Source organism: Vidua chalybeata, chromosome 20 (assembly GCF_026979565.1).
Source record: "Vidua chalybeata isolate OUT-0048 chromosome 20, bVidCha1 merged haplotype, whole genome shotgun sequence".
Lineage (NCBI taxonomy): Eukaryota > Metazoa > Chordata > Aves > Passeriformes > Viduidae > Vidua > Vidua chalybeata.
In genome coordinates this window covers 10844981-10861001 of record NC_071549.1, presented here as the reverse complement: position 1 = coordinate 10861001, position 16021 = coordinate 10844981, and the positions used below count along the sequence as shown (strand labels likewise).

General features: G+C 47.0%; 2 protein-coding genes across 5 annotated transcripts in view; both read right to left on the bottom strand.

Moving 5' to 3' along the window:
• Window positions 1-151: 151 nt before the first annotated feature.
• Window positions 152-3112, bottom strand: TMEM97 (transmembrane protein 97). Its single transcript, XM_053961450.1, has 3 exons — window positions 2975-3112; window positions 1636-1780; window positions 152-1104 (listed from the first exon to the last, which is right to left on the bottom strand). Exons 1-3 carry the CDS (start codon window positions 3092-3094, stop codon window positions 854-856), a joined length of 516 nt encoding a protein of 171 aa, XP_053817425.1. The 5' UTR covers window positions 3095-3112; the 3' UTR covers window positions 152-853.
• A 905-nt stretch (window positions 3113-4017) lies between these two features.
• NLK (nemo like kinase) overlaps window positions 4018-16021 on the bottom strand; it is a 37853-nt gene continuing 25849 nt past the window's right edge. For all 4 annotated transcript variants that reach the window (XM_053961680.1, XM_053961679.1, XM_053961678.1 and 1 more), the window contains 8 exons: window positions 12880-12986; window positions 12123-12208; window positions 11047-11256; window positions 10603-10704; window positions 8098-8184; window positions 6856-7054; window positions 6202-6295; window positions 4018-5731 (listed from right to left, as the gene is read on the bottom strand). In XM_053961680.1, coding sequence (XP_053817655.1) covers window positions 5677-5731; window positions 6202-6295; window positions 6856-7054; window positions 8098-8184; window positions 10603-10704; window positions 11047-11256; window positions 12123-12208; window positions 12880-12986 — 940 coding nt within the window. In that variant the 3' untranslated portion in view covers window positions 4018-5676. The remainder of the gene's footprint in view (window positions 5732-6201; window positions 6296-6855; window positions 7055-8097; window positions 8185-10602; window positions 10705-11046; window positions 11257-12122; window positions 12209-12879; window positions 12987-16021) is intronic.

Genomic DNA, 16021 nt, shown 5'->3' with positions numbered 1-16021 from the left:
CACCTCACCAGGCTCCAGGTGAAAACCAACCCCAACCACAGAACTTCTATCTGTAGTTGTAACTTATGCATGGATTTACTCTCTGAACTCTCCACCATCTCGTGGTCACTGTAAGTTCCTTCAGCCATTCCCTGAAGAAGAATGAATGCAGTTTAATGCGTTTAGTTCTTTATTTCCATACCAGAAATGATTTTAGGGAAGAAAGAAATTTCCAACTCCTTGGTTACAATTCCCGAAGGACTTCAGAATCCTCTAGGCAGTACTCCTGGTTGTCAAGGGTAATTTTAAGCATTCATGAATCCAGATTTTGGCACATTTATCATTGATCAGACATTTATAATTAATCAAAATGAAGCAGAGCAAAGGCAGTGGAAATTTTAAAGGAAGGGGCGAGGAAGTTAAGAATCATGATATGATTTGAAATGCTTCAAAAGAACAGCTTTGCAAATCTGTGTAATGGGTTGGGGATTCTTCAGAATATGTGCTTGGAAGACAGATTTCCTACTTGAGTGGTTTCCAAACAGTCATCTTGGGAAAAGGGACCTTGGAAGAACAGTATCAGCTGCAGTGTGTGAGTGTGTGTGTCCCCTCACAGAGTTACACATCAAAGGGTTAAAAGACCATTTTCCTGGGAGAGAGGCCTTGCACAGACCCGACCCCAGGTCCCGGCCAGAGCTGTGTGTGGTCGAAGCAGGGCTCTGCACTCCAATTCCATTTTTCCTTGCAGCAGCCAGTGCTCTGGGAAGAGCCGCTGCAGCCAACACGAGGGAGACGTTTGTCCCAGAGGACGCCGCCAGCGTAGGGTCGGAACCAAATGCAGCACAGGCGTGGTGTGTTCGACTTCCAGAGCTGGCTACTTCCTTTTCCTCTTCTCCACGTGCTTGTAGTGGGGGTTGCAGAGCATGGTGAACAGGAGCAGCAGTGGGATCAGCAGGTACGGCAGGTAGATGGAGAGCAGCACGAGGCGCTCGCGCAGCGTCTGCGGGCCCGCGTGCTCCGACTTGGAGAAGTCGTGGAACAGGATGTGGGCCAGGATGGCAAACAGAGTGGTGGCCACGTGGGTGGAGTAGATAATGGCAGGAGTCCTGATCCATCTGCAGCCACCTGTAGAGAAGCAAAAAGGAAACAATATTTAAGTATTTTGAAACGACCAGAATTCCAAGGCTTGTGACAGAACACTGACTGCTGCCTCTCTGCCAGGGTAAGCCATCACTCAGATTGAATAGGGAGCAGAAAAAACCCTCAGTACTAGTAGGAACCAAGGAAATTTCTCTCCCCAATGGCAATTTAGAACAAAGGGGTGATCCTGAAAGTTCTAAAGTAACAAAATGAGTACACAGGCTTGACCCAGACCTTTAGCTGCCCTGGAAATTAGCCAGATGTCAAATGCTGATGGTGCTTACACAAATGGCTGCACCTGACAAGGGCCTGTAGTTATAAGGTTTTGTTTCTGACGAACTTTATTCCATGCTGCTTTCTCAGGCAGAACACCTGGGCCCCAGCAGCCCAGCCCTCCGCAGCACCTCCCTCAACCCCCCTAATCATGATACAGAAACGTTCTCTGCTGCACAGCAGCAGCTGTCCTGCAAAGATGCCCCCAGGACATGCCCTCAGTCACTGTGGCTTCCCCCCTACCTTTCAGGAAGGCGTAGGCAGCGATGGGGAAGAAGGGCAGCTGGAGAAAGGCTTCGCAGTAGATGAACGCCTTGAACCACTCGGGGGGCTGCAGCATCATGGGGTCCCTGAAGGCAGTTGCATACTGCTGCAACAGGTCTGTCAGCTGAAAAAACCCAAAACAACAGTCAGTCATTGAGCATCCACCACAGCAGGGCAAAGCTCGTGGTTCTCCATGGGACGAAGGCACCAGGGTGTGAGCCCCTGGTCCTGAGTGGGGCCGGGGGCTCCTTCCCGGGGCTGCTGCAGGGGAACAGCTCAGCACCAGGATTTGGGCTCAGCCAGTTGCAATTACTTTCCGACAGAAATGTAAACTCCAGCACGGCTTTACGTTGGACTTTGAACACAGAGATATGCATTGAGATCTGCTGGTTAACTATTAATTGGAAATGGTTCCTATACTGGAGTAATCCTACAGGCAGTCCCGATGGCAAAAACCAAATCACCAGCTGTAAAGCTCAAACAGGAGGTGACAGCCCACCCTGACGATGAGGGCTGAACTAATTACCTGCCATCCAAGTGTTATTTTAATTGATTTTATGATGTTTATTTTCTTCTATGATTTTGCTCAAAACCCAGCAAACCAGAGATTTTTACGAATAAATTCGGGCGCTGGCATGCCTGCTCCTGCAGCGGGAACCGCTCCCTGTTGCATTTTTGGCAGGAATTTGAGGAAAACTCGGTATCGGAGAATGCCCGGGGCCGCAGGAGCCACGTCCGGGGCACGTGGCGGCGGCTCCACGCTGCCGCAGCCGCAGGGCCGGTGCCGAGGGCGGCAGCGGGACAGCGAGGCCATTCCCTCGGAAAGGATGTCCTTGGGCACGCGTGAAACACCCACCGCCCGCTCTGGGCAGAGGAACATCCCCACCGCCCACTCCCGGGAGGAGCAGTTCCCGGGGCCCTCCGTGGGACGGGGACACGGAGCGGCCGCCACGTCCCCGTCACAGCCTCCGGCAGCAGCACCGGCCGCAGCGCCGGACGCGCGGGTGAAGCGTCCCTCTCCCGCTCCCGTTCCCTCTCCCGCTCCCGTTCCCTCTCCCGCTCCCGTTCCCTCTCCCGTTCCCGTTCCCGCTCCCGCTCCCTCTCCTCCCCAATGAATGACCCGGCTGTGACTCATCCCGTGGGCACCAGCACCGCTTCGCTCCCGGGCGCTCTTTCACACGCTCGCTGCAGTTTCTCTCCCCCCGCGACGTCTCCACACACGGGGCTCGGCGAAGGCCGCCCCCGGCCCCATCAGACCGGCGGATGCCCCGCACGCATTCGCGGAACGAGCCCCGGCCCGACCCCCGGCCCCACTCACGGCCCGCGGCGCGATCCCGGCGGGCAGCAGCGGCTGGAGGTCGATGAGCGCCGTGATCGGGATGTGCGAGAGGAAATAGAGGGCGAAGAGCCGCTCCCGCCAGCGCGGAGCCGCCGCCATCGCCGCGCCCGGCCCCGCCCCCCGCGCCGGCCCCGCCCCCGCCGCGCCCGGCGCCGGCCACGTCCCGCGGCGCCGGCCCCGCCCCCGGCCACACCCCGCCCTGGCCCCGCCCCCGGCCACACCCCGCCCTGGCCACACCCTGTCCTGGCCCCGCCCCGGCCCTTTCCCACTTTCCCCTTTCTTCCCCGTTCTCTCCTCCTTTCTCTGTTCTTTTCCCGTTCTCTTCCCCGTTCTTTCCCCGTTCTCTCCTCCTTTCCCCGTTCTTTTCCTGTTCTCTTCCCCTTTTCCTGTTCTTTTCCCCTTTCCCCGTTCTTCTCCCGTTCTCTCCCCCTTTCCCCGTTCTTTCCTCCTTTCCCCGTTCTTTCCCCGTTCTTTTCCCCTTTCCCCGTTCTTCTCCCGTTCTCTTCCCTGTTCTTTCCCCGTTCTCTTCCCCTTTCCCCGTTCTTTCCCCGTTCTTTCCTCCTTTCCCCGTTCTTTCCCCGTTCTTTTCCCCTTTCCCCGTTCTTCTCCCGTTCTCTCCTCCTTTCCCCGTTCTTTCCTCCTTTCCCCGTTCTTTCCTCCTTTCCCCGTTCTTTCCCCGTTCTCTTCCCCTTTCCCCGTTCTTCTCCCGTTCTCTCCCCGTTCTCTCCCCGGGGCGGTGCCGGCAGCCGCGCCCCCCCAGCCCGGCTCTTGTCCCCCGTGCTCCCGCACCTCGGCCCAGCCGTTTCTTCCCGCACGCGTCGCTGCCGAGCTCCGGCGCTGCCCGCTCCCGTTACAGCCCGGCCCGCGGGCAGGGCTCGGCTCTGCCGCTCCTCAGCAGGGGCCCAGAACCGCCCCCGGCCCCCGGCCCCAGCCGCGGCTGCGGGACCCGCACGAGAGGAGAAGGGGAAACGTCACCAAGAGCAGCCCGGGGGAAGCAGGCAGGAAAGAATGACGCCACCACGGCGTTTTCAAATGTCACATTTAATGTTTTCACCACTGTACTCCAAATCTACATTTTACAAAGTGACCAGCAAGTGTGCCACATTAACTGACCAACCTCTGAGATTTTACCTTTCATACCAGTGTCTTCTGGGGCTCGATAATTAAACACGTTTCTCATTCAAGTGAATTGAAATGCTTCAGTTGGTTTTATTCTCAGGAGCCTCATAAAAAACAAAGATATTGCACCATCTTTGTTCAGTTATTCAATGTTTGTCTCTTTCACAGCAAATAATTACTTCATTGAAGTTAAAACTTCCAAACATAACTTACTAATAGTCTCCAATTCCAGCTCAGATCACTCTTGTTGAAAATACTCTGCTAAATACAGATAACTTACAATAACTTTAACAGTTAATTGTCCATAACAAACACCATGGTTTCTCTCCAGACCAAGGCTCAAATTTTAAGACCACCTTTTAGTATTCCTTTGTACAGGTGAAAAACAGTCTTCAATTTTCTAGTCTTGTTTTAAATACAAAAGTTGGAAGGGACATTCAAGTTTCAAGTCTCCACACTAAACTTAAAAAAAAAAAAATCATGTGGAGGTAAACAAACCAAGTTGTATACTCCAGGAGGTAGAGGCCTTCAATTTGTGTTCATATATACATATGCACAGAATTCAGTGTTCCAACAGAAAAAGAATTAGCCAAAAAGTAATAAAAGTTATTTACTACTGTGACATTTCAAGACTTCCACAGCTCTGCCTAAAGACACAAACACAATTAACAGAATTCCCTATGTGCTTTTTTTTGTCCTTTTCTTTTTTTTTTTTCTCTCAACTGTCCAGTGCAGGAAAAAGTTCTCACAAAATTTCACAGACCTAAAATGTGCAAGCTAGTTTCTCTCTATACAGCAATGATGTCAGGGATCTCTGAAATTAGCCCATAAATGGAATTATTTACACACATAGAAGATGCATGCTGGGGGGTTTTATGTAAGAAAGAGCAGAAAAACTTCTAATAAAAATAGATTAAATATATATATATATTTATACTGCGTAAGGAAACAGAAGTTTAGTCTCTCCTAGTCACAAACTCATTCTCTCTACTCACAACATTTGATTTTAGAACAGCACACATCACCATCACAGCTCTAGTGAGAAGCTATTTATAGGGTTGGGCATCAGGGGACGTGGCCACTTCCCATGGCCACAGCCCCCAAAGGGACTTCATGATTGGTCGCAGTCAAGTTTTCTGTATTCCTTAGTTTTAGAAAACCCAAAATCTTCAGGAATGGCTCAATATCAAAATGTACGTCTATCTGTTTGTACAATCTCACTTCAATAAAAAAAAAAGGAAAAAAAAGGAAAAAGAAAAAGAAAAAACCTCCCCGAATTTGGTTCAATTCTGTTTGTTCTGAGCTGAGCCATCACAGCTGCACTAGAATTCATAAAACACGTGCAACTCTGGGTAAAATATTTTCTTCTAAAAGCACAACCACTTTACAAGATTAAAAGTCTAGTACATTTCTAAGTATTATTCATATTGTACAAGTAGTGGTTGTTAATTTAAAACTTCATTAGTAAAATTACAGTACAAGCATGATTAACCTCCAGAATTGCAAATCCCAGACTCCAGTGGAAAGCTACATTTCATCTTCAGTAGTACGGGGCGCTCCGGTCACTCCCACACCAGCGGCGACGGCGGCATCTCGGAGGGCTGGGCGACCGTGGAGCTGCACAGGGACAGACAGACAGACAGACAGACAGCTCACTGCAGGGCTCAGGGCCACAGCCTCACTGCTCAGGGGGACCAAACACCCCGGGACAGCGACACCCCCAAACCCAGCCCGAGCCCGGCAACAGCCACCAGCACCCGCAGCAAACATTCCTGAATCTGCACACGTTCACCCCTCTGCCCCTCCTTCCAACGCCTTCACCGTGCTGCTCCACAACCAAAACCCAGCTCGCCAACCTTCCCAGTTCCAGTTTCAGCCCGACTTCTGTTCTTTTGCACAAAAACATTACTTGAAACTTTTGCACATTTTACTTAAATTCAAGAAGAATTCATCAATACAGTTCACAAGGGTTTTATATATGGGCCCTTCCTACTCTCAGGAACTGAAAACCTAAAACATTCTGGATGTCTGAATTCTGTACTTCTAATAAATGGGAATTAATATCAGATGTGATTACATACAGTTACCTAATAAAGCTCTTAAAAGCAGCAGACTGAGGGTTGATGCAGAGAGGCACTCTGTTTCCTTTCTGCTGTTCCAAAATGAACTGATGAATTATTTCTGTACATAGGAGAAAAATACAAAACAACACAGCATTAACACTTCTGGCTTCAATAAAATGCAATGTCAACTGGAGGGAAACAGAACTTCCCTTAAGGAGAATACATTTTAGTGAGGATAAAAGAGCTCCAGCTTCCCTAAATCTGACTGCTCAGCTTCAGCTCCAGGCTGCAGGACAGCTGTGGAGGTCACACCTCACAGCCCCAAAGGCCACACATGACTTCCCCTTCCCCAGCGCCATCCTTCAGCAAAAGGATGAGGAACAGGGCACCAGGGATGGGCGCTGGTGAGGTTTGAAACCCACAGACTTCTGCAGGTCAGCTCATGCTTGCGCCACTGCCTTATCTCAGAACACTTAAATTCTGTTCTTTTGGTGAAAAGAAATTATTTCCAGTGTCTACTGTGTAAAATTAGGAAAATTACCTAAAAGAAACCAGCACCGGGGTCACTGTGTGGATCCAGAGCACAAATCCCAACTCCATCCCAACTCGGTCCCACGTTCCCCTGCTGCAGGGCGGAGCAGGGGGACAACTGCACATGCAAGGTTAACTCCTGCTCACCTTTAACCTGCCGGACAGAACTGAGGTTCTTCTCAAAAGTGTCATCGAATTTGGGATTAGTGATGGGTTCAAAATCACTGGTATAAACTCTGCCAGTCGAAGTGGAGAAACAACATTTGCACATACAGGTGTGGTACCGCAACCGGCCCTCGTCCAGGTAGGGGTGAGCTAAGGCATCCTTAGCAGATATCCTTTTGGACTGGGAACACACGGAAAGGGGAGAGAGCAGCAGTGAGGGTATGCTCAGAGCCACTGCAACTACTCATCCATTAACCCTCAGTGTTTAATAATCCCATGCTGGTGTGAAAGGAGCTGCCACTAGAGGGGAGCTGAGGCTCACAAACCAGCCTGGGTGGCACCGACCTCCCGCAGCCACCACTGATCACACAGCTCCTAGGAACATGCCTTTCAACGGCTTTTTTCTCCAGATAACCTTACAATTATGACTCCTGCAATAAATCAAAACAAGCTGGGAAAAACAGCATTCTAAGTGTTGAGGGAGTCAGAAAGGAATTTTTATTTTTAATGTGGAAGTTATGGTTTAACATTTCCATGGGTCTGTTCAGCAAAGCAATCTTAAGGTTTAAAAAAAATACACTCCAAAGGCAGTGCTTCTAAATGCTTCATCAACCCCCAGCCTCCTCCTTTGCACTGCAGTCACTCTGTTTTACATTTTAAATACTGTGTGGGGGGGGGGGGGGTCTGTGGGAATGAAATAATTAAATTTATCAATTCCAATATCATATTTTCTTGTGACAATTCTCTACAATGTCCCAAGAAACAAAATCCAAAATCCACAGCAGCACATTTTTATTAGGAAAAACAGATGCTCAGTGGAAAAATGATCCTGTTCTGTGATTGGGGATGCAGGAGGAATTTTTTGTGTGTTGCAAGACCAGGAACACCCCCGTGTCCCTAATTAGAACTGCATCAAAGTAGCTGATGTTCTGCTACCTACACCCAGCTCGGAAAAGAGCATGAGTCATGCACAGCCTCATCCTTCCCACTGCCAGAGCTTCCTTCCCAGGACCACTTGTTTGAAATGTGAAACCCCCATTCCAGGGGGAACTGATCGGCCAATTATACAATATTTTTACTTTTCTCATGGACCAAAAGTACTGCAGTGCCATGCAGAAGGAAACCAGCTAAAGCAGTCCTTTGGCTTAGAACACTCATTTGAGCACCAGACAACAGAAACTGTTCAAACCAGAAGCATTAGAGGTGATTTTCAGTCCTACTTACTGGATCAAAGACCAACATCCTGCAAAGGAGATGAACTGCTTCATGTGTAGCTTGACTGGAGAGTGTATATAGGACAGGAAGGGATGGCTGTAGGGGGAATGGGAGGAAGAGAAGCACAGAGTGTCCTGTCAGATCCATCAGCAGGAAAACCCTGCTCCCGCACGCGCTATTCCACAGTCAGCAAGGACAAACTCCTTGTTAAAGGGGACAAGTGGCACCTAACACTTTCCAGCATGACAATAATCACCATTACAAAACCCAGCAACTGTAATAAAGATCCAACTGATCACTGTTCTCCTTAGTTCAGATGTAATCCCTAGAAAAAACTGCTTTTCTTTATGTATTTTTCTCTACAGACACCACTCCCAGCAGTAGCTGCTCCAGGGTTTGATTAACTCCATCATTTCCAGTAGTTCATTTTTTAATCTCAATCCCTCCCAAATTATGGATTACTTTGCTTTTCCTAGCCCAGACAATCCACAGCTGACTGACAGTGACAGAAGGACTCTACTGGATGTCAGGGCTGCTGTAAAATTCCCAGTATAAATAAGAATTACACCTCCACAGTGACTTCAGTCAAAGTTAACCCTGAAGTGCCTCACAGAGCCCTGAGCACTTCCCAGCCTTGGTTTCTCAGGGCAGCCTATGGAATATAAAGCTGCAGTGTTTGGTACTGCTCTCCCACAGCAGAGGGATCCCAACAGGCAGGGGATGGACTCCACACGTTTTCCTCTGGGCAGGGGGTCAGCAGGGACAGGGACAGCTCGCTCACCCTGGGGCTGCCAGGGACACCATTCACTTGAACTTTTAAATACCAAACCGACAAAGTCTACAGAGGATGTAAATACCCATTTTGCCAGCACACAGTGGGGTAGAGGGGGTTTTAATCAGAAACTTCTCGCATTAATCTATTTTTACACAGAGCAGCAAAATGCCTCACCCCTCTCTCCCACTGCGCTCACCTACGGCGAGTAAAAATAGTTGGTGTGACAAAGCAATCGCCTGCTTCTAACTTGGGCTTCTCTCCCTATTAGTCTAATTAGGAAACCAGTAACATTTAACCATTTACAACCAGCAAAAGCTCCATTTCAGATTATGAAAAGCCAGGAATTTGCACTCAAACATGAAGTGTGCTTCAAGTTGAAAACAAAAATATCATTAATCACCTGGATGCTCTATATCCCCTGTCTCCAAGGTGCAATGAGCACACCAACTCCCATGGCACTCCAGGGAGAATGAACATTGTTTTCCCCAACACACACAGAGCTAACTCTCAGAGTGCATTTCTTACGACTTTGTGGCTACAGGACATTAAATCTGTAGTGGAAACTCTTTATACCATTTCACCTCACTTGCTTTTTAGGATTCCCACCATCCTGTGGGTCATAAGACACTGGGTTCAGGAGTCACAACTCTTCTAGCACATGATAGCAGAAAAATGTACTGGACTTAAAACCAGTAGAGAAAATCTGAAGGAAATCCTCCTGTTATTAATGTTCAAGTTAAAAAATCTTGTCATGAAATGGAACAGCGACAACTTTATGTAGTGGATCCAAAGTGCCAGGGAGGCAGAACTCCCACATGTCAATAATAAAGCAGAATATACATGCAATGCTCATTTCTATGGTAACTATTATTGTAGTGAGCAGACGTGAGAAATTACTTCAACATGCAGAAAATAATGATGCAAACTTAACTACTGGAGCAAGTACAGGCCAATAATTTTGTTCATTTTGTTAGCAATCATAAAAATTACCCTATTGGAGTGCCACAGAGCCTTATCCCTGCACTGGAGATGCCTGCACAAGCATTTCTTTGTATCTGTTAACACTACATTGCATTTGCCCTTTTTATTGCCCAGTCAGCACAATGACTCCATCCTGCATTTTTCCTTTGGTTTGGTGTCTTTTCCAAAGCTAACTTTTTACTCCAGTTGTGTTGAATGCTGTATCTCAGCTTTCAGCCTCTTGTTGGGCCTTCCTGAGCAGTTCAGGTCTGAGCTCTGGGCGTGAGGTGCTGGAGGTTCTGCCCTTGGCTCTGGGCAGTGGGTGAATTCCACCTCGAATACTCCTGACCCTGACAGTGCAGCAGCCCTCCAGGGCTTTCTGAATTATACTGTCAATTTTAATTTACGTCTCTTGCCAGTACTAACAGTTACATTTAACATCTTCATTCAAAGTAGGTATCAAAACACTGCTGCCTCAGAAAGGAAGACTGTCACCTGGGTCATCAAGTCCAACAGTCCCCCCAAGGCAGAAATGTCCCTGACTAGTGAAAAGCCCCCTTGTCTCCACAGCAGGTGGACTGAGCACACATCAACCCCCACCCCAAGCACCACAACCCCCTGTGCTCACCTCAGCCCCGTTCCCAGGCACACACAAACATCCAAGCCGGGCATTTTTAACCAAGAGCCCAGGGGAATTCAATGAGGATGTGAAAGCCTTGCCCTGCCCGGAGGGAGCCCTGCCTGGTGGGGCTGGGGGCTGCAGCCAGCCCTGGCAGTACCTGTTTATGAGGACCCCTGAGTATGTGTGCCTTGGCGCCTTCACAAGCCGTCCTCATCGCCTCCAGCGACGGCGTGCCCAGCAGGTCTGTGATCAGATCCAGCTGCACAGAGCACACAGGACACAGCTCAGACACGGGGATGCTCCCACTGGAGCAGCACATTCCCCAGCTACAGCAGTCAACCTCCTGTCCCTGCCCTCTGGCAGCAGAGCCCGACCCCCCGGCTGTCCCCTCCTGTCAGGAGCTGTGCAGAGCCACAAGGTCCCCCCTGAGGCTCCTCTTCTCCAGGCTGAGCCCTTTCCCAGCTCTCCCTCAGTTCTCCAGCCTCTTCCCAGCTCCGTTGCCTTCTCTGGACACGCTCCAGCCCCTGCCTGGCTCCCTGAGGTGCAGGAGTGCCTCCAGGAGCAGGGGCAGCAGAACGCTGGGAGAGGTGAGGGTGGATACCTGCTGGATGGGACTCTGTGCCTGGAACAATATCCTTCTCCCAAGCAACTCTGCAAAGATGCAGCCAACAGACCAGATGTCGATGGCATTGCTGTAGTGCCGGCTGCCCATCAGGATCTCCGGAGCGCGGTAATACTGAGTGACAACTTCCTGAGTCATGTGCCGGGATTCGTCTAACTCTTCCACCCTGGCCAATCCAAAATCACAAATCTAAATTGAGAAGGTAAATAAAAAAATTAAAATAACCAAAACACCTTCTGCATTTCAAATAGGCGACCTTCTGGGAAGGAGGCAGGGGATCCCCAACCAGCATTTAAATACATCAGATAATCTGCTGTAACTGCGGAAGCCAGGGAGAGGGGATAGGAGGAAATTATGTTGCTTTGTTCCACAGCCATTTAAACTTCCTACAATTTGATTTGAAATCACAGTACATTTTAAATTGGCATTGCAATATTTATAATCTGAAAGATTAAAATGCTTTGCACTACAAAAATCCCAACCTCTGGGTACAGAGTATTTCAACTCAAACAAACTTCACTTGCTCATGACATGTCTCAAAATGTTAAAGATTCAGCTTTACTCATTTGGGCTTGGAGAATTCTTAAAAATGTCTCGAGCCAGAAGGGTTAGGAAAAGAGACCAAACTTTGCCAATTAGAATTCTTAGCAAAACCATGTAAACAACACTGAATTTTTGTGTTTGGCACAGCTGTACAACACACCTCAGTCCTCCAAAATCCCATATGCCCAAGGTTAATGGAAGTGCCTTGGGCATTCGGTGTCATCTTCCCCTGAGGAGCACAGGGACACTGAGAACCCCCTGCCCCTCCCAGGCACAGGACATCCCACCCAAGTCACACTCAGGAATTGCCTCTCTCTTGCTTTCAGAGATGTGGGGAGAGCAGGGAGAAAAGGGGAAAGGCAGATGTTTGCTTCATTTCTACTTTTTAAAAAGTCCGTAGGATTTTTTTTCCATTTACATGGACTTTCAGGGAAGGTGTTCACACTGACTGTTTTTTGTTTAAAAATTAACAACATACACACACAAACATCTTCAATAAATGTAAGCAGCACCTTAAGGACACAGTTGCTGTTCACAAGTAGGTTCCCTGGTTTAATGTCTCGATGTAAAATGCCAGCAGAATGTAGATATTTCAGACCTGAAATATTAAAAAAAAATATTTTTTTTTTCCTTTTAAAAGAAGTTTAAGGCTGACAGCATTTTCCCAGAAGGTCTGGCAACTCTTGATCAGCAAAGGCTTTGCCTGTGCTTCAGTTTTTATATTAGTAACTCCCAGCCACTAGTGCACACTCAGTCACTTAATGACAGGGTAAAATTTTGGAGTATATAAAATACACAGAAAAAGGAATTCAGCAGTCTTTTTATAAAAATCCCCCTCCCCCCAAAAATCCAGCAAACAACAAATCAAAAGCAAAACATCATCTCTCTGATTATGGCATGGATACTCTGCTAATCCCCACACTGGAATTTTTAGATACTCTTACTGCTCTGTTTCTCAGTAACAGAGCCTTAAGGGGATACAATTACACATATTTACCCATCTGGTCCACTCTAGGTGTCCTTTTTGTTCCTTGATTCTAAAAGCATGACTTTTCTCTCCCTGACAATGCTTTAAGGCAGCAGGGGTGCCATGCTCTTGTAGCTACAATAATTCATGGTATTGGTATTGGTATTCATGGCTTGGTATTTATTCAAATACGAAATTAAAAGAAGTTTCTACAGGAAGCTTATTCAAGATGAGAATAAACATTAAGAAAAAAAATGTTTCCACTACATAATTTTCATTAAATTTAGAGGAAGAAAAATTACCTCTTAAAATCTGGTAAAGAAAAACTTTGACATGATCCGAGCTGAGTGGCTGAGGAGAGACGATAATCTTATGGAGGTCACTCTGCATCAACTCAGTGACAACATATCTGCAGTTCAGTGGTTAAGGAAAAGCAGAACAGGCACAGAATCTCTTGAAACATTCACTAGCTCCTACTTACTTGAGCTCTTACGGGTCAGAACTATTGACTTAAAGGGAAGAAAGCTGCTTCAGAGGTCAAATCCTTACAGGAATGAAAATAAAAAACGGCTTGTGAAAGAAAACAGGTTAGTCCATGAGAGTTTGCATTAAGGTAGCTGTACAAAGTTACTGAAAGGCAAATTACAAGTGAGGCTGAGGGGAGGTGGCTCCCAGAGGGGCCTGAGTGTGTTCAGGGGTTTTCAAAAGCAGTGAAATTGGGTGAAAGCTGCACACAGGATGGAGACAATCCTGACAATGTGCTGCCTGTGGGACAACAATAACACACAGAAAAACCATCGCAATAAATACTGGGGCACTACAGGCATTAATTAAAAACATTACTGCTTTAGTAACATTACTGCTGTAGTAGTTTAGCAGTCACACTTGAAACAGAAGTCTCTGCTATTATCACATTTGTGGCTGAAGGAGGTAAAACACATTTGCCCCATGCTAACTGATACAGCCAAGTATTGAATGCTCATTTTCTTTCATCTCTACCCAGTCAATGCTCTGCTTTCATCTGTTGCTCTACAAACCCTCTCCAGCCAAATCCCTGTTGGCCCAAAGGTTCATCTGCCAACAGAACACCACACAAAAACTCATTTTATAAATTAAATATCTCCAACTTTTTGAGGGGAAAAAAAATTAAAATTGCATTCATAAAGAATTCATAAAGAAAAAACCCAACTCTGCAACACCATAATTTGTAGTCCTCTAATTTTTCTTTTCCTTTAGCAAAGACCCTTTTAAATATTTATACCAGACTTTTAAAATTTGCAACAAATACCTGCAACAAATTTTAACAGTCAATTTAATGCAAAATATTTTTAAAAACCCAAAAGCATTACTCTGCACTTTATTATGATAAGATTTTTGTTTTGCTACGCCACAAATCCTCCTAAATCTCAATCCCGAGCATAATGTCTCCCAGATGTCTCAACTAGTTGCCATGCCAACTAAAGCAGCTTAAATTAAATGAGGGCCTGAAATGGCACCTGCACCACTGCAGGTCTGGGGCGCATTAAATCAAGCCCTTGACAGGGCTCAGAGGTGCCATTAACCCCGGCAGCAGCCATCTGATTATTGTCTCTGCATAATTGAGCCAGGGCTGACGAGCAGGGTCCGCTGCGACCCCTCCTGCTGGGACCCTGCCTGCAGCAGCCACTGCTGGGGACACTGAGCAAAACCAATGCCCCAGAGCCGGGGGATTTCAGTCCCTCCTCGCACAGGTACCTGCACTTTGGTTTTTTTCAGTGCCACCGCCGGGCCCTGGCCGTGGGGCGGCCGCCGGCGCTGAGCGCGCCGCTACCCAGCGCTGCTACCAGAGAGAAATTGCTCCTGACAGCAGTAATTAGTTAAGTAGCTGTATAAAATTAGATCTACAAATGTACCAATTTGCTTCAGAGTAATTATCAAAGCAAATGCGCGGCACAAAAGAACTTGACTTGCTCTGCTGGCTGGGACCTGCTGAGTTGGTAAATTTTAAAAAGCGACAGATAAACGTTAGAAAGGGATGAAGCGCCCTTGGGGATGTGGCACTCTCATCATGGCTTGGACTGTGCTTTACTTGGTCTCTGCATCCCTCAAACCCCAATTCTCTGGCCCAGGAGCAACCCTGGCAGCCCCTGCCCAGCTGGTCTGGGCGCTGGCCCAGGGGAGCTGGCCCCAGTGAAGGAAATGCCTGTCCCAGGGCGAGCCCGAGCTGCCGGTACAGCAGGGCTGGCACTGCCCCTCCCTGCCTGAGCAGCCCCTCTCACCTTGCTGCTCTCTGCCCTCCTCCACCCCACAGACACCAGGGATCTGCCCCAGCATCCCCCAGAGCACAGTGCTTTCACCTCTGCATTTACTGCACACCTTTGCTTTTACTGCTATTCAAGCCTTTTCCAGACCCCACCCTGAAAAGTGGTGACTTTTCAGCAGCTTCTGATATCCACTTTAATGGGCAAAGTTTCCAAAAAGTTACTACAGGAACTTTGGATGGTTCTTAAAGGAGAACATCCGTGGATCTGCAGTTGCTGAATTCAGTATTACAATCAACTGTGGAAGATTCTGTAACTGGAAAAAAGAGCTATCAATCATTCATTTTTGCACTAGGTGATATTGGCAAAAACATCAATACCTATAAGATTCAAAATGGCCACAAAGATTTTCAACTGAAAACCTCATTATTAATTCAAATTATACCTTAATCTGAGTGTTTGCCAGGAATTTTCATCCTAAAACAAAAATCCCACTAGATTAAAATTCCTTTATTCATCACCGGTTTCCTTAGAAATCTTTTAATTTATCACTAAAATGTTAAGGTGGTTTTATAATTAGTTCTCTTTAAAAAATACACTCTGCAATTCCTGCTGGTACCTATGAAACACTGAATAATTGAAATGAACTCTACCAGCTCATTTGCAAAACATCATTCATATAATTTTAGTCATGCTTTTATTACATTTCTTTCCCCAAAAAGGGCACTACAACTCTTTGGAAAGAACAAAGGAAATCACTCATTACCAACTCCAGCCCTTTACACTTTTATCACCGTTCAGTATGTCCTACTGTAAAATGGAACAACCCTGTGATATCTTTGGGAACTCTACTAGCGGACCAACAAAAGAAGTTTTGACATCTACACCCCCCAAATATGGAACATCTTTGCCTGATCTTCTTCAAACCAATCTCAAGTAAGTTCTCCTTACACTACAGTAAGTAGAAACATATGCAATTAAAAATGGCCATAAATCAAAACATTTACTAACTCATTCTTTTAAGGAATTTAAGGGTCCTAAGTGCACTTCTGTAATTATTTCAAAATAAAGGACAAAGAAGACTACACAGAGCAATAGTCTTTTGTTGCCAATATTACAGTCAAGAAATTAACAAAAATACAAAAAACAACAGACCTATAGAACACAATTCAGAATGACTTAGAGTCAGTTAGCCATGAAGGAA

What these genes read in the sequence shown, in the direction of transcription:
- TMEM97 (XM_053961450.1), bottom strand. Translation starts at nt 3,094, where the DNA reads ATGGCGGCGGCTCCGCGCTGGCGGGAGCGGCTCTTCGCCCTCTATTTC. An exon ending in CCGGGATCGCGCCGCGGGCC is followed by an intron (nt 1,781 to 2,974) that starts GTGAGTGGGGCC and finishes GGGTTTTTTCAG; the next exon opens with CTGACAGACCTGTTGCAGCA. An exon ending in TGCCTACGCCTTCCTGAAAG is followed by an intron (nt 1,105 to 1,635) that starts GTAGGGGGGAAG and finishes GCTTCTCTACAG; the next exon opens with GTGGCTGCAGATGGATCAGG.